Consider the following 25,877-nt stretch of genomic DNA (forward strand, 5'->3'; position numbering starts at 1 on the left):
GACCAAATATATATAGTTGGTGTTTTGCCGCCTCACGATGTTCGCTTCTTCACCCTTCAATGTCATCAAATACACCGCCACCTACTCTCGCTTGTGAGACGACGCTCTTCCATCAGAGTCGCACTACGTTTCTCTTCGCTCCTGATATGCTACATAACAGTTTCCACTACCTAGCTCTCATGTCTCCATCCAACACGGCGCGAGGTGGTCCATCTCTCCGCTGTAGGCGACCACACAGCTCCGTGGTAAGGGAGCGTGCCGCCTTGCGCGTCACCGTCTGTTGCGGCAGGTTGCTGACCGGAAACGCCACATCTTTGGTAGACTTTGAGCGATACCCTCCTTTGGAACGCCTGTTGACGAAAGCCAGAGTGAGGGCGCATGTTTACCAAGCCGATGCTTCTCTCCAGCCTCCTTGGACGATCCCCGTCCGCCTGGGCGAGGCTGTGATTCCGTGGTCTCATTCCCATGAGAAATGAGCTCCTTGCTTGCCTCCTCCTCAGACTATGACCGTCGTCGTCTATCAAGTCAGCACTGGTGTAGAACCTAGGACGAGAAGAAACTTACAGATAAGTCAATCTGTTAAGAGACGAGTAACGGTGATTGCAAGCCTGCGGGGTTGATTCGTCCACAGGCTGGGCATGCTTGAAATTTCTCCGCGATGAAGTATCACGATGAGGTGGAAGAAAATCATCTCACACCTCCTCCCCCTCCCCCTCCTCAGCCAAGACCCGCATCCTCTCCGCCTCCTCCTCCGAATCCCCCGCAGGCGGCTTATTCGGCTTGATCCCCTCCATCTGGAGATACCGCACCAGCGTCTTGGTCGCGCACGTCACTCCCGCATCGCGCTTCAGCTCGGCGTACGAGCACGCCGGCTTCTCCTGGAGCACGCGCAGGAGCGTCTTGACGTCCCTGTCCGACAGGATGCGGGGGCGGCCCGGACGGGGCCGGTCGCGGCCGGCCTGCTGGAGGCGGTAGCGCGTGACGATGCCCTTGATGGAGGAGACGGGGACTTCCTCCTTGATGGAGATTTCTTTGAGGGACATGCCGAGTTCCGAGAGGACGGCGATGCGGGCGCGCTTTTCGGGGGAGTATTGCGGTTTGCGGGGCTTTGGTTCTAGGGCGGCGCGGCGAGGCATTGTGCTGGTTGGGTTTTTTGTGTGAGAGGTTTCTTCCGTCTGAGAGGGGTGAAGTGATGTAAGAAGTAGAGGATGGAGGGATGAGCGCGGCGATATCGCTGAAGAGTAGATGAGCGAGTTGAGAATTAAAGGGGGATTACGGATACGTTTGTGAGACGAGGCTGGAGATGAGAAGGAGGAGGATGCGATGAGCCATGTCGAAATTTTCGTTTTTTATTTTTTCTTTTGGTGAACCCCGGTGGCTGGGTCCACTTTCTCGGGGTGGATCAGGGGTGTTGCATTCGGGGTAGTGGATACCTCAGGTACCTCGATCAGGCGGGGGGCAAGGGCCCCCATCCGTACAGCTACGGCTAGTGGGGGTTTATCTCGATAGCTGGAGGCATTGGATTTGATGTCTTTTCGTCACAGACTCTGCTTGATTTCCATCACCCCTTCATTGAGCTCCGGCGCTCCGATGGCCGTTTGTTAGTACTTTAGCATGTTCCGGCCGTGAGGGCTCCGGAATACTTCTTACTCCGTTCCACCTGCGAGAGAAGGTACCCGAGCTCGGGTCTCGGACAGGACCCTTCAAGTATTGCCAACACATCGATGCTTGTTTGTAGTCACTTGAAGAGAATTTGGCTTGGATAGCCGCACTGAAAGTTGAAGTACACCTTGGAACAAACATGCGAGTTGCATCAGCAATGTCTCGATATCCACTCATCTTTTTCTTTTTCTTCTTCTTCTCTTTAGGATAGAGTAAGAAGAAAGCGCAAGTCTGGCAAGAAGAAACCATGTCCCATCACGGACCGCCGACGATGTTTCCTGACGATGGCACAAGCCAGCCACACGCACGTCCCTGAGCACACATCATCTTTGCTCCGTGGCGCCATAGGCGTAAGCTGCGTTTTCGAGAAGTACGTGGCCTTGCAAGAGCTAGCTTCAATCAAACCCGACACTAAGAAACGGTATATAGTGACTCTTTGAGTTTAAGACGATCTAGTCTTGTGAAGTGTTTCGTAAAAGACAGGCGGGCACACCAATTAGCGGCTGCCGGCATCACTTACACGGGTGCAGGGGTCCTCACTCTCAGAATCCCACTCAGTTATCAGACGGGATCCTCAACATTCAGATATTCAGCCTAGATAGACAAGACTCTTCTCGACAAGTTTATAAGACTTCCACGCTCATTATAGGAATCGTCCAAAAAGAATTAGAAAAAAAAGACAAGCTCTTCTTCCCAACTACAAAAAGCTCGGCCCCTCTCTGTGAGTAACCCTTTGAGAGAGGGACCTACGAAAATTCCTTAGGATGAAGCAAGGAATTTTACTAGAGGCACACGGGACTCGAACCCGGGACCCATGGTAGCGGGGCTATTAAAACGAGGACATTCCCCGCTACGTCATGGGCCTTGGTGATAGTATTAAACAAATTTGTTCCTCATGTAGGGTATCGCGGGCTGGTGACCAGTGACGGTGGGGGTTGTAGGGCTGAGACTGTGGGTTGACACTGTGTGGTGAATCACCGGGCACCAGTTTGATGGCAGATGACCTCCATGAAAGAATGAATCATAATATAATTCTGGTACTAGTAGGTACACTGGGTACGGCAATCATCTCTCACCCTTCAATGAGACGTGAAGCGTAACTCATGATCCTTCCAAATGTGCTGCGACTGCCATACAATGATCCCATTGCTTCGTAAGATATATCACACCTCTCTTCCCTAAGCCATGATCCCCTCCAACCACCAACAACACCTCAAAACTTCCCCTCAGACGCCTTCTTCGCAGCCTGCTCCGCCATAAACTTTTCATAATCCGCCTGCCTCTCCGGCGAAACCTTGATAAACGGAATATCATCCTCCATCACCTTCCCCGCAACCCTCACCGGCTCCGCCGGCTGCAGACAGAAAATCACGCGCGCCCACTGATCCGTCGCATTCTTCCACCCGTGCATCGTGCCCCTCTGAACCATAATCTCCCCTTCCTTCAGAGTGCGCTTCGCCCCGTCGTCCAGGTAACACTCCACCTCGCCCTTGAGCACGATGCCGTAGTCGCACGACTCGGTGCGGTGCATCATCGGCCCCGTCTGCGGACCGAAGTCGACAACCCTCAAAACGGAGCCCGAGGGGAGGTGGAGGGAGGGCATGTGTGGGTGGTTGGGCGCGTAGGCTTCGAGATCCTTTTCGTCGTCCATTTTGACGGGAGACTCGGAGGTTGTGTAGCAGGTGTGGAAGTACATGTTTGTCAGCGGGTCGGGGGTGACTTGTACGGGGAAGGCGTCGGAGAAGACGGCGCGGCCGTTGGCGTCATGGGTTGTGATGTGCCGGGACACGGGGCCGAAGGGGCAGTCTTCGGGTGCGGGGGCGGCGGGGGGAGCTCCGGAAGACGACATTTTTGGCTAAGGTGGGCGGTTGCGTAAGGTAGTACGTGCGGTAATAGTGCGGGCAGACGGTTGAAGTGTCAAGGTTTGATGAAGGGACTTGACAAGTTTGACAGATGAGAGGGGGCGAGCAACGAAGTATAAGGTAGCTAGCTGGTGAGAGTATCCGTAGGTAAGTAGTCGGCTCTCCTTTGATCGAAGGTCTTGCCTCTTTTCTTCTCCGTCAAACAAAACAAGTGTGGGCGGGGAGTCGTCCGATGGATTGTATTTTCTGTTTCTGTCAAAGCACGATTCGTTCTTGGAGAGATGCGATTGGGGGGGTAGAAGAGGGGATGAAAGGTCCCTTTAAGAAGGTGTGCTGTCACGGCCGTTGGCCTCGGCGCACAGACTGGGGGGCTGTCTCACGGCTCGCCGAGGGAAGAGACGAAAAAGCCACTTGCTACGTAAGTAAGGTTGGCAAGTACCTAGCAGAACGATAGGCACAGAACTTCCCGCCGCGACCGTTACAAAGTGCGGCAAAAAGTGCCGCCATAACAGGTAGACATGTATCTATCTCAACAAACACGGGTAAGCGACAAGGATGAGCTCACCAGTGAAGAGGGGGAGCTCGCAGTGAAACGAAGCTTGGCTTGCGATTGCTCACTGCATCCTTCTGACTCGGCACTGTGACGAAGATCACTAAGCACTGCTGTTACAAGCCTCGGGAGCTGACCACTTGCACCTGCGTGGCTGTGTGGATCGATTCTGGGGGCATTTGTTGAAGATAGTACTCAATTCAGTTTGGATTTATATTGCCTATGCTTGGCGTTGAGCAAGAATGGAACTCCCGTGGTATCCGACCGATTGCGGATAGCCAGAAAAAAAAAAAGTGCACTGCCTGCTCAACATTAACAAGCCTCGCCGAACCTGTGGCGATCTCTGCATAGACTCGAGCCAGTGTACGGCTTCTAGGTGAGACCTCGATGATGCGGAGGCCCTCGGTCAAGAATTATTGATCATGTAAACACCAATTCATCCCTCGCAATCGCTCAAAATCCGAGGTTGTCGGGCATCTCGTACTCTAATACATGCAGCTTGTAAGTTTGCGCTGGCGTTTCGGGTCCTGCGGTCACACGCACGCCGGTCCGACGTTGATCTGAAAGACGGGGAGGTGTCCGCTTTGGCGCTCCGTGTTCCAGAAAAGTCTTCGCAACGGCTCCGCGACAAGCGGGGATGTCGGACTCGGAATCAACTCCGGTAAGGCCGAATGTATGCATGCATACACGCTGGCGGAGGACAGGATGAGCTTTTTCAACCTTGGTGAATCAAGTTTCGGGCATTCCCCGATTGTGCCGGACAGATCACTGTCGTTGTGACAGGGACGTTGACCGCCGGGGAGATTATAGGATATCGAGAGGTCGACTTTGATTAGTCTGGCAGTGATAGACCGCGCCACTAACGTCTCAGCCGGTGGCTAGAGACCGCCGGTGGGACGAGCATACCAATATTGGCTATCGGGGAAATTGACCGCCGGGGAGAGCAGCTGTGATCGGGCAATCGACTTTGACGGGTCTTGTCGTGGAAAACCGCGATGTGGGCGTTGCGGTCAAGAGTACGCGATCGCCGCAAGGGTGTCGGTTCACGAATGTGGCGAGCAATGTCAAAAGCCGCCGGGGAGCGGTTTCCTCGTGAGCGGTAGACAGGCATTTGCGGAGAGGCGGCTAGGAGCTTGCTGATCTTTACTTCAGGTTTCAATGGCAGCATTCGCTAGTGTTCTCATCTTGTGCGAAGTCAAAAGAAGCTCCTACCAAAAAGCTTGTCGTGGATTGGCGAGGTGTAGGACGAAGTTGGCCAGTGCCAGTAGACAGAATAGCAACGTGAGCGAAGTCTAGCGCGGACTGTACCGCCGGGAAGAGTACGACAGACTTAATCCACTTCTTCATCTTCGAAGGAGAAACACGGGGAGCTCCCGCCGGGCTGGCTCGCCGACTTTGCAGAAAGTGTAGGATCCGTGAGGTAGTCTCGTTGATTGCGGCTCTTGTCTGTCAAGATGCGTCTCAAAGACCGCTCAAGCCAATAGCAGGTCAGTGGCTGTAGCCGTTCCAAAGATCAGTACGATGTCGTTGGTCAGATCGGATCGGACAACGTGGAAATTCGACGCTACCACACTATCTCAATATCAGACGAGATGAGTTTGGTGGAAAGACGATGGAGGCTTGGAGCTTAAGAGCAAGGGACTGCCTTGGCTGTCTCGGCGAACAATACCGTCTAGATCGCAGCACTGCTCACTTTGAGGCGTAGCTCACGAGGCTAGCAATTGTAATCAAAATGGCTTCGCAAGCTAAGCAAAGCGGGGAGACTCCGGCGGCATTGTGTCCCCGAGAATGACGAGGCAATATGAAGACCGAGAATCCAACGACCAAGGATCGGAGTTGACCCCGAATGCCTTGGATCTGATAACATCCGTGGCTGCGACCGACCGACCGACCTCCTCCGGATGCGTCCCCGGCCGTCGACTGACGCGCCGAGCAAGGCAAGCGTGCGTTGCCATTAACCGCTTGTCGTGTTGGCAACCTTTTGTGACCACCATTCCTGCCAGTCGACTACCTTCTTCCCTGTCCGCGCTTCCTCTGCCGCGAATACCATCGCATGTGAGCGAATGACCTCTTCGAGCGAGCAGCCGATGAACTCATTCTGCGCTTTCTCCGGCATCCAGCCGTGATTCTTGACGTTGTCCACCGCCAGTATAAATTGACGCGCAAGGCCTTTGTCCCCACCGCCGTGGCCGGCGTCTTCGAGGGTTGGGTGGAATGATTGGGTGGTACCTGTGTTGAAGTCCTCTATGGTGATCGTCCGGGCGTCAGCATAGATTTCGCCATCGATACCATAAATGTGCGTATATCTTTCGCAAATCTTCTTCGTTTGTGCGACCATGTGCAGAGTTGCTGATTTGGATTGCTTGGTTGACTCTGGAGTACCGTCCGTAGCATCATCCCAGGTGATGGTAACAGTCTGGTCATCACATACGTTGTTGTCTGCGTCGAAAACACAACGACCGAACCAGTTCCGCGATGCGACGACGTCTTTCGGGGTGGAGTCATCGTAATCTTCAGCAAGCTTTGATGCCAAGACTTTGTTTCGCTCGGCTACCGGGAAGTCTTCTATCTCCGGCATTACGATGCTGACTGGCCAGTCGGTGTTGCCGGAGGCGAGACCTTTCAGATCCTGGCCGAGATAGATGTTCTTGGCGGAGAACTTGCAGCCTCCATCACCCAGAGGGCATGACATACAGTTCGTTGCGCTCCCAGCCGCGGCGGGTTTGCGTCCTTTTCTGAAGAGGTGAAGCGAACCACTTGACGATACAGTGGATGGCAGATGAGGGGTGCCTGTCCCAGCCTTTACTGGTGCGCTCAGGAGCCAGAGGAGGAGATCAATGTCGTGGCAGCTTTTTGTCAGTAGACTTGGTGCTGTGGTCTTTTCATTTCGCCAGTTGCCGCGCACATATGAATGCGTGAAATGCCACCATCCAACGGGCTCAGTGTGCACAATCTTGAGGATATCGCCAATGACACGGTCTTCGAGCAGTAGCTTGCGGAGGAGCATATTGTGTGGGCTGTAGCGGAGTACATGGCCGATAGAGAAGACGTTCTTGGGCTCCTGACCAGCAGGAGGCTTCATAGCCTGATACATGTCGAGGCAATCGGTGAGAGACGTAGCGAGGGGTTTCTCGCACATGACATGCAGACCTAGGGGAGCAAGCCCGACGAGAACATTGCGATGCATTTCGTCGAGAACACAGATAAAGGCGGCATCGACACCAGGCGGTACACCTTCGCCGGCAGCTTCTCTCTCGCGACGCCGTGTCTCGTACGCTACGAACTCGGTCCAGTCGGTAAATTCCTGCCCTTCTTGCGGGGTGTTGGAGCCCCAAATGAAGGTTCGCCCGAAGCTTTGACGTTTGTAGGCGATAGGCTCAGCAACGGCAGCCACGATACCGTTACAGGACGTCTCATTAGCATCAGCATATGCTTGTCCGCGAGATCCAGCACCGATGACTAGAATGCGAGGTGGTGAAGCAGACATGGGAGGTTTCTGAGGTGGCACTGGAGTTGCATCTGGATGGACTGCGACGGGCGAACCCGACTTCTTGACGGACGACATGTCGTGGTCGTTATCGTTGAAGTGTGATCTTTTGAATTCAGGAGAGCCTGGTGATGATTTGTTTCGATGAGCTTGGACCTTTTTGGGATCTCGAGGACCGTTCCGTCTCTTGGAAATAGAAATCTAGAATGGCGTCATTGAATAGAGGTCTGGTGGATGAAAGAAGGAGGTTGATGTTAATGGGGGCTTTGGCTCTAAGATGGGAAGCGGGGCACTTGGAGAAGGCCAGGGCCAATGAATGACGGTCTATTTGAATCGTGGTCCGGGGTACCTGCCATGGTTCTTGGCAATTTCCTTATCTTATCAGCAGCTGTCGGTTGAATCTTATCGTCTGCCGATGTGGGGCACCTTCCATTCATTTCTGGCGGTGAGATGTCAATGGGTACCTTAGGTAGGGGGGTAGCAACAATGCCGCTGATGTATCCGGAATATTTTCTGGTTTTCATCACACAAAAAGTGTTCTGCATGGTTTGTGTACCAATTGCAGCCCAAATTATAGCGGCATTGATTGGTAAGAGTAGGAAGAAGAAATTAGGAACTGAGGATGTTTTCGTAGGACTTGATGGGCTGGCATAGGATCGCATGGTACTCCGTGCATCTTGCTCCTTCTTCCGTGCAAGAATTGGAAGCCACAGCCGGAATACTGCAGCTTGCACCCCACCTTGGAACTCCAGCTCTGATGAAGTTGTGGCTCAGTCAAGCTTAGCACGCCGAAAAGAAAGATCCTGCTGTTCGCCAAGTGCAACCCAAATCACCAAAGGTTCGAATCGATATCAGGAGCCTACTCGCCTTAACCATGGACCTTCTCAACTCTCTGAAACCCAAGGCTCCCGCCCCGAAGATGAAGTCTGCATCTGATGGCCCTTTGGTTTGGGTCGACTGTGAGGTGTGCACTTTACCTACGCTACATTACACTCCTAACTTAAGATTGACTAACACACCCCAAGATGACTGGACTGGACCCGGACAAGGAGGAAATCATTGAAATCTTCTGCATCATCACCACCGGAAACCTGCAAGTCATTGACCCCGAGGGCTGGGGCTGCGTGGTGCACCAGACGGAGCAACGCATGGCACAGATGGACGACTGGTGCACCAAGACACACGGCGACAGTGGCCTCACGGCAGCGGTCATCAAGTCGACGACGACGCCCGAGCAGGCTGCTGGCGATTTGCTGGCTTACATCAAGAAGCACATCCCGGAGAAGAAGACGGCGCTGCTGGCGGGCAACAGTGTGCACGCGGACCGGTCGTTCCTCAACAAGCCGCCCTACCGGAAGCTGGTTGACCATTTACACCATCGTATTCTGGATGTCAGCTCGCTCAAGGAGGCAGCGAGACGGTGGTGCCCGCCGCAGGTCGTGGACGGTGCCCCCTCCAAGCAGGGACTTCACCAGGCCAAGGAGGATATTCTCGAGAGCATTGCGGAAGCCAAGTACTATAGAGAAGCCATTTTTGGCAAGACGTGGAGAGGAGAGGCCAGCGCGCAGGACACGCCGGTCAGTGAGCGGGATGAGGACGAGGCTTGGGCGGACAATCTGCTGTAAATTGTGGCAATTCAAAATCCAAAACCAGCTCTTCTCATCTCCTGAGGCGTTGGGGTGAGTGCGATGCCATCTTCACCTGCCTTACCTAAGATTGCCTGGTACCTTACCTAGGGAATAGCTGAATCGATAGTTCACCGCAAAGGTAGCGGGGTCTTGACCGGCAGTGCATAGTCTTATGCACACTGTTAAAATGCAATCAATTACGCACCTAAAAACAGTGTGGGTTAGGACCACACTCATCAGCACCTCACGATGATTCGCCGGGAGGATCCCCTGTGTTGGGCCCCTGGAAGTGAGGGGCTCTCCCAGTTTGTCCCAGAGCTGCCCCTCCTTCATTGTGCGGTGACCCCGCCCACGTCGAGGCTCAGGATGATATCACTGGCCAAGCAAACCCCCACCATGAGGTGGCCACAGCTCTGGCCAAAGGTACGCGGTTGGAGGGGCGCTATTCACTAAAAGTTGCCATTTGAGCCTATCGTGTGCCATTTCCCATTCACTGAGGTGTCCCAGTGCGTCGTATTCTCGCCCACATTGGCTATTTACAGTGGCCTAGCCTCTCACCGCACTACCTCAAGTCCCATTCCTTTGCAAGCTTTCTTGTAGGCCCCTTCCCTTGCCTGCCCCCCGGTCCCACCTCCCGTACCTACGCCAACGCCGGTTCGCATGGGAGAGACGAAAGAGAGAGCCCAGGCAAGGCAAGACAGAGACACTAATAATTGCAGCTCCATTCCCAACATTCTCCTTTTCCCTCTCCTACAACCTAGACAACTCCTCCTAAACATCGTCAATACTCGAACTATACAGCATCATGGACGTCCAGACTGTCGAGTTCAAGCCCTTCCAGGACCAGAAGCCCGGCACGTACGTCATTTCCCCCCCTAACCTAACAAAACAAACCCCTCGCTGTTATCGTCCCCAATCATGTCGAGTCCAACTTTTTGTTGCTACCCCGCCATAGCTGCCAACCGCACGATGCACCCTCACCCAGCAACCCATCACTGACCAGCCATTCTTCAGTTCTGGTCTTCGCAAGAAGGTCACCGTCTTCCAGCAAGCTCACTACAGTGAGGCTTTCGTCACAAGCATTCTCCTGTCCATCCCCGAGGGCGTCAAGGGTAAATAACTGTCCATCCCAGCTTCGTCCTTGGCAATCCCCCCAGGAAACTGACAGACCGCCTCTCTAGATTCTTTCCTCGTCATCGGCGGTGATGGTCGTTTCTGGAACCCCGAGGTTGTCCAATTGATTGCCAAGATTGGTGCCGCCTACGGTGTCAAGAAGCTGCTCATCGGCCAGGACGGCATTCTGTCCACTCCCGCTGCCAGCCATGTCATCCGCAAGCGCAAGGCCACTGGTGGTATCCTCCTGACTGCCAGCCACAACCCCGGCGGTAAGATCCCTACGCAAACTCCCAGTACCTTCTCCACAAGCTAATCAATGAGCTCAATTCAGGTCCCAAGAACGACTTCGGTATCAAGTACAACCTGGCCAACGGTGGCCCCGCCCCCGAGTCCGTCACCAACAAGATCTACGAGGCCTCCAAGACCCTCACCTCCTACAAGATCGCCAACATCCCCGACGTCGACATCTCCACCATCGGCACGAAGACCTACGGCTCCCTCGAGGTCGAGGTCATCGACAGCACTGTCGACTACATCGAGATGCTCAAGGACATCTTCGATTTCGACCTGATCAAGAAGTTCTTCCAGTCCAACCCCGACTTCAAGGTCCTCTTTGACGGTCTCCACGGTGTCACTGGTCCTTACGGAACCGCCATCTTCGAGAAGGAGCTCGGTCTCAAGGGCGCCACCCAGAACTGCGTCCCCAGCCCCGACTTCAACGGCGGCCACCCCGACCCGAACCTGACCTACGCCCACTCCCTCGTCGAGGTCGTTGATAAGAACAACATCCCCTTCGGTGCCGCCTCTGACGGCGATGGTGACCGTAACATGATCTACGGCGCCAACGCCTTCGTCTCCCCCGGCGACTCCCTGGCCATTATCGCCCACCACGCCAACCTCATCCCCTACTTCAAGAAGCAGGGCGTCTACGGTCTGGCCCGCTCCATGCCCACCTCCGGCGCCGTTGACCTGGTCGCCAAGAAGCAGGGCCTGAACTGCTACGAGGTCCCCACCGGCTGGAAGTTCTTCTGCGCCCTCTTCGACGCCGACAAGCTGTCCATCTGCGGTGAGGAGTCCTTCGGCACTGGCAGCAACCACATCCGCGAGAAGGATGGTCTCTGGGCCGTTGTCGCCTGGTTGAACATCATCGCCGGTATCGGCGAGCAGAACCCCGGCGTCACTCCCTCCATCAAGAAGATCCAGCAGGACTTCTGGACCGAGTACGGCCGTACCTTCTTCACCCGCTACGACTACGAGGATGTCGACAGCGAGGGTGCCAACAAGGTTGTTGGCGTCCTCAAGGGCCTCGTCGCCGACTCCAACTTCATCGGCAGCAAGGTTGGAGGTAAGTTTATTCATGATACACCCAAAACAATTCTCGAGCAACAAGCTGACTTTAGTAGACCGCACCGTCACCGGCGCCGGTAACTTCTCCTACACCGATCTCGACGGCTCTGTCTCCTCCAACCAGGGTCTGTACGCCACCTTCTCCTCGGGCAGCCGTATCATTGTCCGTCTCTCCGGCACTGGCTCTTCCGGTGCCACCATCCGTCTGTACCTCGAGCAGCACAGCTCCGACCCCAAGACGTACGACCTGGACGCCCAGGACTTCCTCAAGCCCGAGATCCAGATGGCCACCGAGCTTCTCAAGTTCAAGGAGTTCATTGGCCGTGACGAGCCCGATGTCAAGACCTAAGTGCATTTCTGCATGATTGGGTTGCACTTGGACAAGGGGGATACGGTGGAGTTTTTCAAAAAAAAAAAAAGTAACGCTTCAGTATAGAGAAGTAGAAGAAAGGCCAGCACCAACCAGGTTTGCTGTGGACGATGTCACGATGGTACACGATTGCATAAATTGAATCAATTGACCTAATCATACAATAGTCTTTGTCGTTACTTGACAGTGCTTCCTCCCTTTTTCTCTGGGATGTTTTCAGCTTGTGAATCTGTGCGTGCGTAATCATCAATCTTGATCATTAAGGTCGTCAAGTCGTTAAATAAAGGGAAGAAGAAAGGAAAACGCATGGACAATCGATCAATCTGGGCAACAAAAATACCCCTCGTTCGGACAAAACATGAATCAATCTTCCCGGGGTATTTCCTCCGAGATACAAAAGCTCGTTTGACATTGTCCAAGACAAAGGAAACAAACAGACGGCCGTAGGAATCCGAGGAAAGTATTAGTCGCTATCGTGTTCGGGCTCATTAGAGTGGTTCTTCGTTGGGAAACGTGAAGGGGAGAGAGTTGGCCTGAGAGTAGGTGGATGCCTCTGCTCACCTACTCTTCGAGTCCCGCAAATTTCTCGAGATATGCCCCGCAAAACGGTGAGTGGCAGCATCCTGGGGTGAAAGGTGACGGTGAAGGGGGGGACCCATATTGGGGCGGAGTCGGAGTCGGAGTGGATATACACTTGCCTTGAGGAAGCTCATCACCGGTTGTAAGTTATTTGGAGTCCTCAATGGCGTCCATGCTGTCAGTAGATGCCTCGGAGGGGTCTGGCCGCGGCTGTAATTCTTCAATGAACCGCGACGCGCCCATCTCGGAGAAAAAGTCAATCTCAAAAGCGCCGGCCTTGCCTTTTCTCTGATGCTGCTGGTGATACACCTCGCAAAAGACGTAAAGCTGGACGTCTTTGAGCCAGACGCGGTGGTCTGATTTGCGTACGAGCCAGGTCGGAGAGGCGGATTGGTGGGTGACTGAGAGTATCGTCTTCGTTAGTCACGACTCACAGACCCGAAAGCAGCGCGTGAGGAAAGGATGGGAATGTGGGTGGAAGAGATGGATCATATGGAAGGCATACCAAAGGCGGTCCAGACTGGACAATGCTTGAGTTCACCATCCCACACTGAAGCTTGGAGACGAACGCCTCCGGTGGCAATGTCGCGGTAGACCATGAGCGAATGCTTGAAGCCATCGTCGTGTATTTGCCTGTGGCCAGAGTTGTTAGCTACGGTGCTGAACACGGAAGTGGCTGGGTGAATCACGCACGCTTGGAACGACCGTTCTTCTCCCAATAGTTTGAACTCCCTTGGGTCCATTTGGCGTGTCAAGATATTCCGACCCTTGAGAGAGACGAATGTGCAATGGAATAAGACCAACTCTGGGATGGGTTAGTGGAATATCAAACGATAAAGTCAGACAAGGATTCACAAACCCTCCCAGGTCTTGAAGTAGAGAGACGCCCACAACTTCGGGCCCATTAGGGAGGCACTGTATCGGTCCAGTAGCAAGGCGCTGCCTTCGCGCCTTATGTAGAGTTCGTGGGTACCAAGTAGCGAGAACCACTGGCCCCCTTGGTGATATGTCCTAAGAAGGAAGTAGGGAGTCTGGTTGACATAATTTAGGTAGGCCATCAACGCAAGGCGATCTTCGTCAAATGGTCTTGGTTCTGGCGTCAGCAAGACTCTGGTCAGGTAAAAGTTGCGATCATGTGTACCTTCTGAACAGCATCTTGACCTGTTTGGGAATGTTTAATTGTCCCCACGTTTGGGAAGGACCGTAAGCTATCGATGGCCTGACGTGCTTCAAAGCCGTTCGGGAGGTGAGCGGAAGCGAGAAAATCTGCTCTGCCCAGTGCAATGTCTTGAAAAAAAGAGCGCATCAGTCAAGCAGCCTACTTCCTATGGAAAGAGCACATACCGGATCTTGGACCATTGGTCTGAGCATAGTCTCTGGTCGAAGGACAGGTCTGATTTGGGTTGTTGGCGAAGCTTCATAGTATTTGTCAGTTAACCTGCTGCTGCTTAGGCTCTGAAGGGACATACGGAGTCCTCTTGCTTCTCTCAACTTGATTATTCTAGTCCGAAGCGTCTCTAGGCCGTTCAGGTCGAAGAGTGTCGACCTATGTAGCTGTTAGTACGCCATCCCAAGAACGAAGGAGAGTTGCTAGCGCGCCTCATGAGAAGGTGTCGTAGGGACTCTAAAAAGGAGTTGTAGAGCATGAACCGCTGAGGCAATGGCAGGCCACTGGCCTCCTGCGTCATTTTGTGATACATCTTTCGCCATCGCATGTCCTTGCTCACGGTCCGATCTTCGTAAAATTTGTTGATGTCGCGGAGTGTCCTGTGATAACATGGAAGAACAACGTCGAGGTAGTTGAGCAAAATTGGCACCCTGGTGAAATGCATCTGCGATCGATCCGCCAAGTCTCTCAACTTCCTTCCAGATCTCCGTATCTCTTCAACGAGACTAGTAATGGTGCCCCCATATGCCTCGGGTAGAGCCATGCGGAGCCCTTCCAGGCTCACCGATATAATGTCGGCGCGCTCAGCTTCGAGGCAGCAGCCTTGAAGCAGGCGGTAGTCGATTCTCTGGAGACTTTGCTCCATTTTCCAGAGCTACACTGACGGATCGAGCCGAACTGGCGATGTCTGCGTCTCAGGATTTCATCGTCCAACGTGCCAAACCGGATCGTTAGAGTCGTCGGGTTCCCACGGTGCCCTCACCTCCTCAATCCTAGAGAATCTCGATGTGTAGTCCTCGACTTTGCAGGGGGTATGTTGAACTCCGGTGACCGGGTTGAAAAAAGATCGAGACCGCTGCGAATGCCTCATACGGCTTTCGACGATATATCAACCAATATTGACCGCAGTCACTTGTGCCGATAAGAGAAAGGGAGAAGGAGATGGCTTGCTTCGTGGGCTCGGCATCATCACCCCAGGTATGCAGCGGTAACGTGGTCGCTACACCCGCAGCCACTTACTGGACGGGAAGCGGCTGCAACAGCGATTTGGAGCTGCAGGTCTCGATTTTGACGGCCAGCCCGGAAACACACGCCACCACCCCGCCAGACTTCAAATCCAACGATCCAGGTCGCTGTGTTGGCAGCACACGCCCAGACACCAGATGCTCGCTTCTGACGTGTCCAGGTTTCGATGTCTTTGTGCACTGATCGGCTTTGATACCTAGGAGGACGAGAGCGTGCGCAATTGGTTGGACAGCGACTGTGTTATTTTCTTTTCTTCGTGGAGGTAGGTCAAGTCTGGCCTTGGTGGCCTGTCTCCAGCAAAGCGCAACACTTGTCAGTAATAGGTACACATTAATCGTCTCGACCCTCGAACTACTAAGTCAAATGAACGATTCCTGTTACGACAGGTTCAGGCCAAACGATGCAATCTGGTCGATTCTAACCATCACTTTCCAGGAAATCGCAATGAGGACCGTGGCGTATTGGAGAAGAGGAGCGTATGTAGGTCAGATTGCTGTCAGAGAAGAGAGTGTGGGTTCAATACATATTGACCCGGCCACCGACTAGCCAGAGCATGCCACGACTGCTGGGGATGGCCCCATGGGCATGTATGCTTCCCTCTGCATGCATTAGGAACCCTCGACTTGGATCAACGGACGAATGAGGCCGGGCCGGGGCCGGTGGGGTGGAGGTCCAGGTTGTGAGCACTTGCATTAGTAATGCAGACGAACTCTCCTCATAAGTCTTCCCGTCAAAGGCCCGGGGAAACATAAGAGAACACTGGCGTCGAGATACTGAATACGACGACTGGATGAACAGTCCGGCAAGGTAAGCGTACGAAGTACACAGTAGAGGCAATTGATCGAGCGTGTAATGTAAGGTAGCTAGGCCATATGGGAGAAGTCTCCCAAAATGCGTAATCGGACTAATTCGATGAACGGAATATGTCTGACGCTTGAACGGACAAGACCGTGATAGATACACAGGATGCCGGGCGATGATGGTAGCGAACGAAATTTGCAAAGAGGCATTCCGAGGCAATAGAACTGACGGGTGTCAGCTATGTAGAACTGCGAAGTGATGTGATGCATCGAAAATTTGAGTAGACCTTCCGCATCGCCGAACCATATGCCTAGCCAAGATTAATCTTCGGCACACATATCTGCGGTGCGTGAGATGGCGGCTGAAAATGGACGCGATCGCTTCGTTTCTGCACAATGTAGGCAGGCTGCAAAGGCCCCGGGCGATGGGTAAGGTAGTTGTACCTGATGGGCAGGATAAGATGACGAACCAAGTCCGAAGAGATCCTGGGACGAGCAGCTGCAGGACATTCGTCGGTTCATCTCATGCGACGAACGGCCACTGGGCCGGTATGCGACTTGTTGTTACATGACATTGGTGTTCGATGGGCTCATCTGGCTACCAAGGCAAGGGATCCATGGTGGTCATCGATGTAGTCGCCTGTCTTTGACTGCGGCCCGTGATGATGAGAGTAGCTGTCCTTGGTTTCTGGAACGGCGAAAAGTCATACTTTTGTGCCAAAGTACGGACGAGCAGTGGATAGCAGCGGTGCAGGCAAGGCCGGCAGAGTGTGGTGGATGAGTAAAGATGTTGCTTTAGCATGGCTGGTTGGCATTCGAGGTTCGAAGAGCTGGCGCTCGAAGTGTTTGCTGCGAGCATGGGCGGGCTCCTTTTATGAATTTCTAGCACCGCGAACACATTCGGGCGGAAGAGAGAAGCAGCCTTGTTTCATCCTGCTGAGGCATCTAACTTCAACTTCCCAGGCCCGCACCTGCATGCCGTGTCTGATCATCGGGAAGGAAACAATGGCCTGGCTTGACGGATAAGGTAGGAGGAGGTGCTGAGACTAGGAAATCCTTCTGTGCTGAATGGAGTCTGTGATTGGGGGCAGACAACTCGAGGCAAGGTACGTCCCCAGCACGGGATACGTAACCCCTTACGTGCCCCTTCACTTGCCAGACACCGAGAGCAGAAGGGCCGGGATGAAATGGAAATATTCCCCTGCGCTTGAATCCGATGTTCTGCCGTAGCCCATTTTCCCCGGCTCACCGAGTCGCCTTAGGTTCACCGACTCACCTCCAATCGCAATCCAGGAAGCGGCTTCAGCTCGGAAGGGAAAGGTCTCGAAGGCCACGGGCCACTCAAGCTGGTCATCCTTTGGCCGTCGCGTCTGAATGATCCCCAACCGGCTTCAGGCAATCTGCATTAGTGGAATATGGCGATCTAGTCGCTGTGCCTTACCAATTCCATGACACGACGGGGTCGCAGTGATCAAGACCCTTGAGTGGCTGGACAAAAATAAGGCCCCATCAACCCAGATCCCTGGACCCGGGGAAGGACCCTTGAGAACAAGGGCAGATACAGCAGAGCGCCATGATTGGCGCATCTTTCGGTACAATAACTTCACGATAGACATTCACGCACACCACGGTGGGACGAGTAGGTAGTTATGTATGTTTGTCAATGTGTGAGCCGTCATGTCATTGTGTCCCAATCGTGGACATTTTCGTTCCGCGACCGACGGCATGACCAGCTCTGCTATTGACGCGGGGCGGCGTGAGAGCTTCGCCTGCCTCATATCGCCCTTCCTGCCGATCCTGAATAACTGAGAAAAGCAACCCATTTCAATACCATCATACACCGCCGAGCCCAAAGTTACAAGGAAAGTCCGAATGATGTGCGCAGAAACTAACTCGACGCCACCCGTTCGGACCGAGAAGCAGCAGAAATACATCAAGAGGACTCATCCTCCTCTTGTTCGGCCTTTAGAGGGACTAATTAGCTTCAGCACAACACGGCCGGAGGGAGGGGTATGGGGGTGTCTTACGTTGTATGCCTGCTTCTCATCCTCGTAGCGCTTCTTGTCGGTGGCAGCCTTGGCCTCGTAGGGACCGCGCTGCTTCTCGTTGAGGGCCTTCCAGCGCTCACCGAGGAGCTTGCCGACCTGGCCGAAAGAGATACCGGGGTTCTCCTCACGGACGTTCTCGCGCTGCTCGTTGGCGAAGAACATGTAGGCGGAAAGGCCACGCTTGGGGGCGTTGGGGTCTGAACGACATGTTAGCTGTCTGATGATGACGAGGTAACCAGTCTGGACAGGCGCAGCGCAAAGCGGGCAAGCTGCGAATCATACGAAGCGTGGCCCAGAAGATTCTTGTCAAACAAGAGTCCCCTTAGGCTCAAACTTTGCAGTTCGGACTTGCTCGCCTATCGCAGCGTCCTGGGACAAGGTCGGGAGCAATGTAGCAACGTACCCTTCTTCGCGCGCTTCTTGGTGTCCTTAGCGGCACCTCGCTTGGTTGCGGCCTTAGGCATTTTGGGTATCTGGAGTAAGGTGTTAGTCCAAATGCTTCCTTGTCAAGATGAATGAGGGTCATGGTGTGAGGAAGAGCGAAGGGTCAAGAATGTGGTGAAATCGGCGCTCCATCACTGCGTGACGGCAAAACCGCCGCGCCGTGGTGTGGGAAAGCCAAGGTGTAAGAGGACCGCAGTAAAGCGGGAGCCAGGGTGTGTAGATGGTTGAGTCGCAAGTGCAATTGCACTCCGCAACGCGAGGTAATTGCGATTTGAAGCTCAAAGTCGTCCAAGAGAGATCGTAAAGCATACCTGAAGAGGGTTTTGAGAGGTAGAAAAAGAGGTGTTGATGTGGTGATCTGGACGCGTCAAGCTCTTGTTAGCTGAAAAGCTCTTTGGTTGAAGCTGGATGATGGACGAGCGTGTAATAGACGAAGAGGTGCACGCCAAAGTTCGAAGCTCAGCAACGCATCGCACCCACGATATCGACTTGTATAAAAGCGATTTCTGGGTTGCAAATCGAGGCAGAGTGATCGAAATTGTAGCGGCGGTGAAAATAGAAGAGGATGATGTTGCGCGTGTATATTGCGGTAGTTGCTGGTGCAAGTGGGCAATGGGATATGGGCAGCAGGTACTCACGGGGTTGAGTGCTCAAAGGCAGTAAAGTGTGGTATTGTGAGAGTGCGGATTGTAAGAGAGGAGGATTTGGGTGGGAGATTTGTATGGGAGAAGAAGAGGGAGGGAAATGTATGGGGGGAGGGCCAAGCAGCCTTTTTACTATGGGGGGAGTGATTGTGCGGGAGCAACGCGCCTGGGACCTGGGTGCACTTGTTTTTGCTGGGAAGTCTGGGACGGGGCCAGGACTGAGTGCGACTGGCGACTGGGCGAGTTGACTGGGGGTGTACTTCGTACTGTGTGGAAGACAGAGTGAGAGACTGGGAGACTGAGAAGGGAAGGGGGGTCACCTTGGACGGGCTTTCCTCCTCTTTCTCCTTGGATCACTCCAGGTCACTTTTTTTTTGGTCTGCGCAGGTGCGGACGCTTGTCACTTTGCTTTCCCTTCCGTCGCTTTCTCGCCTGTGCCTGGGCTTGCTGCTGCGCGCTGAATGGCTAGGAGGGGAAGGGTGTCTGGGTAGGCTGGGCAGGTATCCGTACCAAACCAGGCGACGGGCCAAAAAAAAAAAAAAAAAAAGAGGTCTGCGCACTGGCATTGGCAACACTTGTCACTGGGTGGTAACTGGCCTGGCACTGGGCACACTGGGCACCCGCACACCAGGCAAAGGGCAAAAAAGAGGAGAGAGGCAAGAGAGGGGGAGGCGCAATGGGAGGGAAAGGGTGTGGGCGCGCCTTCCCTCCCTGACAGTCGACGTGCGCCCCTTCCCTCCTCTTGCCTTTTGCTCCAGAGTCCAGCTTGACCCTTCTTTCCCCATCCTTCTCCTCCCATCATCCCCCTCCTACATGGAAGTCCAAGTCCTCCTAGTCACAGTCCGCGCCCACCTACCCACAAGGTAAAGGTACGGTGTAAGTACCTTGCACTATAGACTGCCGTGCAAAGTACCTCACGTTCCTTTGACGCCTTCCGCCTACCCCCTTCCTGCTCGTCGCATCTGCCAGGGGACAACGACTACACACCTTGAAGCGGCCAGCTACGGATACATTCTCCCAAGTACCCCAGTACCTTGATCAGTACGGAAAGATACCTCCCTACCTTAAGGATACCTCACCTTAGCATGCAAGTGCGTCCGCAGGCAACCAATTCGCCTGGTCATTTAATTCCACGGCAATAGACCAAGCTGCGGAACCAGACCAGACCAAGTCAGGCGTGGACAATGGGCGACCAGATGTTACGAATGCGCCGGCAATGCGATGGAGAAGGAAGGAGCGACATATCATCAAGCAACAACTTGCAACATGTGGTTGTAGCCGTGGCCAAAACCGTACCTGGCCAGGTAACGGAAGCAGGATCTGGCTCATCCATGTGGTTCCTGCCCTCCTTTACTCTTCTCTTGCCTTCCGTCGTTTTGTTCCGTCGGGACTGGTCTGCTTGTCGCCCGCTTCCCATCCTCCTTCCTCGGACAGTCCTTGCTCGTGGTGGTGCCGCTGCTATTATTGTGCGGTACTGTACAGGTACAAAGCGCACGCAAAACTCCGCACCGAAGTACTGTACTTCCGCTTTGTACCTTGGTTTGATATCTTGTTTTCGTACTGTATACCTTACAGTCGTCGCGCCTTCCTTCTCCGCTTGCTACAGTCTACTTCGTACGGCTACGTGCCGGTTTTTTCGCCAATGTCTGAGAGGTGCGGTTGAGTCCTGGTCCTGAGTCCTGCCTCCTCTTCCAGTCTTCTTTTTGAAGAATCTCGTGCTTTCCGTCTACCCCACCTTCCCTTCCTCCTGTCACCATCCACACGGACCATCTCTCGCCCATCAACCAGCTCCAGTCCAAGACTCCCGTCTAAGTTGCAACTCCCACTCCCACTCCCTTCCCCTCCACTTCTGGCTGCTGATGTTGCCCTTCGTGCTTCACCATTTCTACGAATCCCAGGTCACCATCCACATACACCACCATACCATCGACAAGTATCATCTGGACCCACGACCTCTTTCTTCCATCTTCAACACCAGTCCTTGCCCATTCATTTGGGGATAGTTCTGCGCATGCACCATTAGCCTGGCATACCCTGCTACTTATACCATCCTTCATACGACAGTGATGCGATACCACTAGGCACTGACAGCATAAGGGAGACGACCTCGTGTGTTCGTACAGTCGTACTTCCAGATGGCAAAGACGTGCAGTGGCACACCTGCTTCGTCCGACTGCACTTGGCCTGGACCAGGCAGTTCTTCGTCATCTTCATGAGCGCTAAGATACTTACGATACTCACTACCGCCTGTAGGCTGGCAAGGGCCCGTTCGCTAGACATGCCGTAGGTACATCGGTCAGACATCAAAGACCGACCGCGCCGTACGGGGAAGACGGAAGTCCAGTAGCCAGCGTTGCCTCGCCATCTTCAATTCAAGGTAGGTAGTTATTTTCCATCCACCTTGGCTGCTCTTCAATCAGGTAGTCGTCTTTTCTCGGCACAGCATGCTGGGTGGTCGACCACAACAGTTGAAGCTTTTTCTCCCCAACTCTCCGCGGAATTCGATATTTGCACGACCTGACTTAGGTCTACCATGAGACGACATCACTTCCCACGCCATGAAAGTAAACCTTCGCCATGGCAGACAACCTATACCTCGGACACACTAACATGTCCATCACTTGCACTTTGCTGGGGCTGTGGGTGTTAGTGACCTCATGTTCGCGACGTTGCCTCCCTAGCGTCTTCCGCTGACAAGCCTTCGCAACTTTCGGCTGTTTACCAAGACAACAAGGCTCGGCCGGCTGGATTATGGATGTTGGGAAACCGATGGAGCACCTTTGGTGTGGAGGATTCAATGTTTGGAGAATGGGGGAACAAGCTGACTTACACGCTCACACACTGTGTAAGTGATTGTGCTTCCTGGACGTTGCTGCGCAATTTCATCCACACTAAAACACCACTCGACACACTTTGCGGCATTCCCCCTCTTCAAAGTGGTTTGTCCTATCAACACCCAAGGACATCGCCTCCAGAGAGCACCAAAGTCTACAGGTACCGTCGGCTCAGAGTTCTCTACAAACGCTCCGTGTCCGGCTCGCCCTGGGTTGCTGGTCCACGCGGTTAGACGAGATACATACGGCAGACCCAATGGTGGTTTTCATATGCGGCACAGATTACCACACCATTTAGCTGAGTTCCGGCGCGAAGCCACCCACCAGCTTTGACGCGACTTGGAGAGCTCTTGAGCCCGAGGGAAGCTTACAGCAACACGCGTCTAGTAGACAACTCGCTATCGAAGTATCCACGCAAGAGTCGTCCTCGTCCACGAAACTGAGGCAGAAGCTTGCGATTTCCTGGCAGTCAGGGGCATCCACTTTCGGCTGGTGTGCACAGAGGCGTAGACTCAGCATCGGCTGACGAGGCGTGATGTGAAGCAGCACCTCACGCTGTTGATCAGGGAGATGTGACATTGGAACGACCGGAAGTCATGATGACTGATGGGGATAGCATTCAGGCTGGCCGAAACGGAATCTGGGTACTTGATTCATGCATACGCCCCATGTACCGTCATACGAGATTGCCTTGTACCGCTACTTAGCTCAAGGTACCTCAAACGCGGTCCACCAACTCCGGAATCAGCTTGGGCGAATGCGCCCAATCGCCCCTCACGCGCAGCTCACGGTACACTTGGGACCTCCCCAGCCTCCCCTCTGCCGTCGATTCCTACATCCTCTTTCCGTTGTGTCTGTTGTTGCACACCCCGAGAACAGTCTGCTCTCTGCAGCGAATGTGGGATTTGCTCAGCTTACTAACAACATCCGTAGTTGGCATACCTATACGGATACTGTGTATGTTACTCCTCGTCTCGAGGATCGACTGAGAGCTGAGCCAGTACGGAGAAATACCCAGCGACCAGCTTTGTCACTGGGTCCTACGCCCATATCAAGTCTACGATAGCCGGTCTGCTCAACTATGATACCTACCAGCAAGCTTCACCACATGAAATAGCGGAGAAAGAGCCGCGTTACTATTTGCGGAGCTTGACGATTGCACGGCGACCGAAGACCGACGGCGAGCGGCGTGTCTATCTCGTCTCTGTTCTCTGTTCTACATCTTCTAACACCGACACACCACGAAGCGGGCAGCAGCCAGGCGGTGCAACGCTCCCGGCGTCAAAGAAGGGTGGGATACTTCGTCATGCGCACAAAGTGTGCGGGCGTCTCGTGTACCTCGAGGCATAAGACTGGGTAATGCCTGCAACGACAGTCGAGACGGTCCCCCGCTCCAATGCACCCAACGCGCACCCAAGACGCCCAATGCAGGTCTCCTCTGCAAATTGGCAAGCCGGCAGCGAGTTTTGCCCATGGGCCAGACGAGCCGTGTCTGCCCAGCGCTCTAGTAGGAGGGCGTTGCCGCACCATTTTACCATTCCAGTCAGAGCCGCCGGGCCCAGCCATTTTGCTTTTGCCCGCTTGTTCCCTGTTTGGCTGGGCTGGCACTGGGAAGGCGGTGGCAATGGGCTGGCGAACAAAGTGCGCAAAGTACCGACGACTTGCAGCGGATACACGGAGCCAGGCAAATTCGCTGGTCTGGTTGCCTTTGCTTTGCTGATACTGTGCTGTACCTGATGGTCCCCCGGCAAAAATTTGGCCCTCCCTGACTGAAGACTCCCACTTTCTCACTCAATCACTCTCTCCCACACACCAAACACACCCCCTCCCAAGCCAAACACTCTTGCTGCTCACGCCTAGGACCTGCACGCGAGAGGTACATGGAGAGTCGGAGACTGAGGTGTAGTGCAGACTGTGTAGCTCAACGCGAGCCCATGCTCCACTCCTCCTGGGCCTCCTGGCTGATCCGTCGCAGCAGACACAGAGCTTGACTGACGGGGAGTGCAAAGCTCCCCCCTACTTTCAGTCCCATTTTCCCTCCTTCTCTTCTCTCATCTTCTTGAGGGACTTTGAGAAACGTTGATTATCTAATCCAGAAAGACATGATTCTTCCACGGTCACAGGGCATGAAATGGAAACGCGAAACGCGTTGTTTAGCTCAACGCTCAAGTTGTCCAACGTACGGGACCTCTTGAATCTTGACACTTTGCGCGTGAAAGTCACCATAAACGAAGAAACTGAGCTCACTGCAACGACCTTAGACCCCCGTGACCCTTATCGGCTCCTCTCCAAAGTATTGAAACGCGTTTCATCAAACAAATGTCAATCTTTGATATCTCAGAGTTTCTACCGATACGGATACAGAGAGCAGCTGATGGAGCTCAAGCATTGGCCACAGAAGCACATCTCGGAGCCAAGCTTACCCACGTGATTCGACATCACCGTGGTCATAGCGTCCGACTTGCGCTAAGCCCTGTCCAGTTTCGTGAGCCTTCGTGAGTGGTGAAGATCGTGTGGAGGCAGCAGGGGCCGAAGGTGAGCTTGGAAACCAAAAGTGCCCTCATGTGCCGATGCCGTGCCGTGCTATGAGCAACAGTAACTCGATCGTGCGCAGGGCAGGGCGAGCACCGTGATCTGGTAAGGCCAACCGTCAGGCCAGCCAACCCGAGCTGCGGTCACGACTTGACTGAGCCTCTGAGGGTCCGTACCTGCATACGTCTGGCGTAGGGCTGATTGAAGCGAATATTTCGAGGTACTGAGGACTTGGTTCCGGTCCACTCCATTTGAAGAGCCCCTAAAATCGTCGGTAGTACGCCGTTGTAATCGGCACCATCTCAGAGCCTTGATTCCCGACATAATGTGGCAAGGGTCAGATAGGCCCATGAGTGCTCCCTACGGACATGTCCATACCTGAACCATAGGCATCTGCCTGGAGCTTCTCGCGGTATCAGGTGCCTATGCCCGCCGTTCCCCTTGTGCATCGTGGCCAACGTAAGCCTCTCGCCTCCAAGTCTAGCAAGTCTTCATTATTCGTCATCTTCGGGATCTAACACCACGTCGCGCAGCGCTTCGTCTCTGGACCAGTCCACGCCGCTGCCGACGACGACAGCGCTAGCCGTGCCTTTCATGACTTTCCACCGCTGTCTGCTCGCCTTCAAATCGGCTTGGAGTCTGGCCATCTCCGCCTGTACGGCGGGGTCGTCGGTCTCGCCCGCTCTTCTCTTCTCCGCGTCCTCGGTGAGCTTGAGGATCTCGGCCGTGAGCTCGACGTTTTTCCGGCCGACCCGCAGACTCTCGGCTTCTACCTCGGTCAGCTGGTTGATGAGGCTGCGGAGATCGTCTGATTTATTAGCGAGAGCGACGGAGACGTTGTCGCGGGACCGGATGTGTGGTAGGAGGTCACTGATCCGTGTTAGTACTCAAATGCTAAGTTCATAAGTAGACTTATCAAGGGTATAATCATGGGAATATTGTGAGCATCGAGTTGATGATGAGCTTACGTTTCAATGGGCGTTGACTGTGTACTCCCATGAACGGCTTTGAGCATGGGGTTGGCAGTCATGACGCTGTCTGTGATGTTGTTCCGTAGAAGCCATCCCGCACGCGCCGTTGACGCGTCCTGCTGGGCCTTTCTCACGTTTTCTTCTGTGCTTCGCGTTGTTGAGTCTATTCTTACATGTTAGCAATGCGCACTTGATACTGTCGATGGCCTTGAGAAGGGATGTGTACCTGAGACATGGCTCTGTTGCGCCTTCACCAGGGCGACCTTGATCTCGAGGTCGCGAAGCTCATCGTAGAGAGCTAGGACGCGCTGCTCGTCCTTTGACAGCAAGAGAGGGGGCACTTCGTCGGCTTTGTTTGCTTTCGAGATGCTTCGATTTGGTGGCTCATCCATGGTCGAAAATGGCTTCTACCATCAGATGGCAGAATTGTATGGGATGAATGATTCCGGTATCCGAAATGTCACCGCCCCGCCTTCCGGACGCGACGCGCGACTCTCACTTAAAATCGCATTCAAAACCCCCGAACTCACGGAAATCCGGCGGGCCTTGGGTTTCGGATCCGGACGGTGGAGCAAGGCAGGAGCTGAGAA

General features: G+C 54.0%; 8 protein-coding genes across 8 annotated transcripts; 2 read left to right on the forward strand and 6 right to left on the reverse strand.

Annotated features, from left to right (window-relative positions):
• Positions 1-2,875: 2,875 nt before the first annotated feature.
• On the reverse strand, positions 2,876-3,511 carry BDP81DRAFT_448464 (uncharacterized protein; the record flags this gene model as incomplete). The annotated part of the gene is made up of 1 exon (XM_060592306.1): positions 2,876-3,511. The coding sequence occupies one exon, from the start codon at positions 3,509-3,511 to the stop codon at positions 2,876-2,878; it is 636 nt and encodes a 211-aa protein (XP_060447035.1).
• Positions 3,512-6,028: 2,517 nt separating this feature from the next.
• On the reverse strand, positions 6,029-7,639 carry BDP81DRAFT_460054 (oxidoreductase family protein; the record flags this gene model as incomplete). Its single annotated transcript, XM_060593609.1, has 1 exon — positions 6,029-7,639. The coding sequence occupies one exon, from the start codon at positions 7,637-7,639 to the stop codon at positions 6,029-6,031; it is 1,611 nt and encodes a 536-aa protein (XP_060447036.1).
• An 841-nt stretch (positions 7,640-8,480) lies between these two features.
• On the forward strand, positions 8,481-9,186 carry BDP81DRAFT_316143 (exonuclease; the record flags this gene model as incomplete). The annotated part of the gene is made up of 2 exons (XM_060584148.1): positions 8,481-8,525; positions 8,587-9,186. 2 exons carry the CDS (start codon positions 8,481-8,483, stop codon positions 9,184-9,186), a joined length of 645 nt encoding a protein of 214 aa, XP_060447037.1.
• Positions 9,187-9,994: 808 nt separating this feature from the next.
• BDP81DRAFT_393026 (phosphoglucomutase/phosphomannomutase) lies at positions 9,995-12,001 on the forward strand (the record flags this gene model as incomplete). Its single annotated transcript, XM_060587788.1, has 5 exons — positions 9,995-10,047; positions 10,204-10,301; positions 10,371-10,574; positions 10,637-11,650; positions 11,709-12,001. The coding sequence occupies 5 exons, from the start codon at positions 9,995-9,997 to the stop codon at positions 11,999-12,001; spliced, it is 1,662 nt and encodes a 553-aa protein (XP_060447038.1).
• Positions 12,002-12,748: 747 nt separating this feature from the next.
• Positions 12,749-14,634, reverse strand: BDP81DRAFT_460056 (uncharacterized protein; the record flags this gene model as incomplete). The annotated part of the gene is made up of 8 exons (XM_060593610.1): positions 12,749-13,002; positions 13,107-13,234; positions 13,295-13,406; positions 13,461-13,687; positions 13,743-13,888; positions 13,946-14,016; positions 14,071-14,147; positions 14,201-14,634. The coding sequence occupies 8 exons, from the start codon at positions 14,632-14,634 to the stop codon at positions 12,749-12,751; spliced, it is 1,449 nt and encodes a 482-aa protein (XP_060447039.1).
• Positions 14,635-15,363: 729 nt separating this feature from the next.
• Positions 15,364-16,463, reverse strand: BDP81DRAFT_207897 (uncharacterized protein). Its single transcript, XM_060582635.1, has 2 exons — positions 16,285-16,463; positions 15,364-16,039 (listed from the first exon to the last, which is right to left on the reverse strand). Exons 1-2 carry the CDS (start codon positions 16,334-16,336, stop codon positions 15,531-15,533), a joined length of 561 nt encoding a protein of 186 aa, XP_060447040.1. The 5' UTR covers positions 16,337-16,463; the 3' UTR covers positions 15,364-15,530.
• Positions 16,464-17,747: 1,284 nt separating this feature from the next.
• On the reverse strand, positions 17,748-18,326 carry BDP81DRAFT_393028 (high mobility group box domain-containing protein; the record flags this gene model as incomplete). Its single annotated transcript, XM_060587789.1, has 3 exons — positions 17,748-17,777; positions 17,842-18,059; positions 18,266-18,326. 3 exons carry the CDS (start codon positions 18,324-18,326, stop codon positions 17,748-17,750), a joined length of 309 nt encoding a protein of 102 aa, XP_060447041.1.
• Positions 18,327-24,810: 6,484 nt separating this feature from the next.
• On the reverse strand, positions 24,811-25,870 carry BDP81DRAFT_470693 (centromere protein H (CENP-H)-domain-containing protein; the record flags this gene model as incomplete). The annotated part of the gene is made up of 3 exons (XM_060594556.1): positions 25,514-25,870; positions 25,285-25,450; positions 24,811-25,186 (listed from the first exon to the last, which is right to left on the reverse strand). The coding sequence occupies exons 1-3, from the start codon at positions 25,677-25,679 to the stop codon at positions 24,811-24,813; spliced, it is 708 nt and encodes a 235-aa protein (XP_060447042.1). The 5' UTR covers positions 25,680-25,870.
• Between the last annotated feature and the right edge of the window lie 7 nt (positions 25,871-25,877).

Source organism: Colletotrichum phormii (assembly GCF_030913505.1).
Source record: "Colletotrichum phormii strain CBS 102054 chromosome Unknown BDP81scaffold_7, whole genome shotgun sequence".
Lineage (NCBI taxonomy): Eukaryota > Fungi > Ascomycota > Sordariomycetes > Glomerellales > Glomerellaceae > Colletotrichum > Colletotrichum phormii.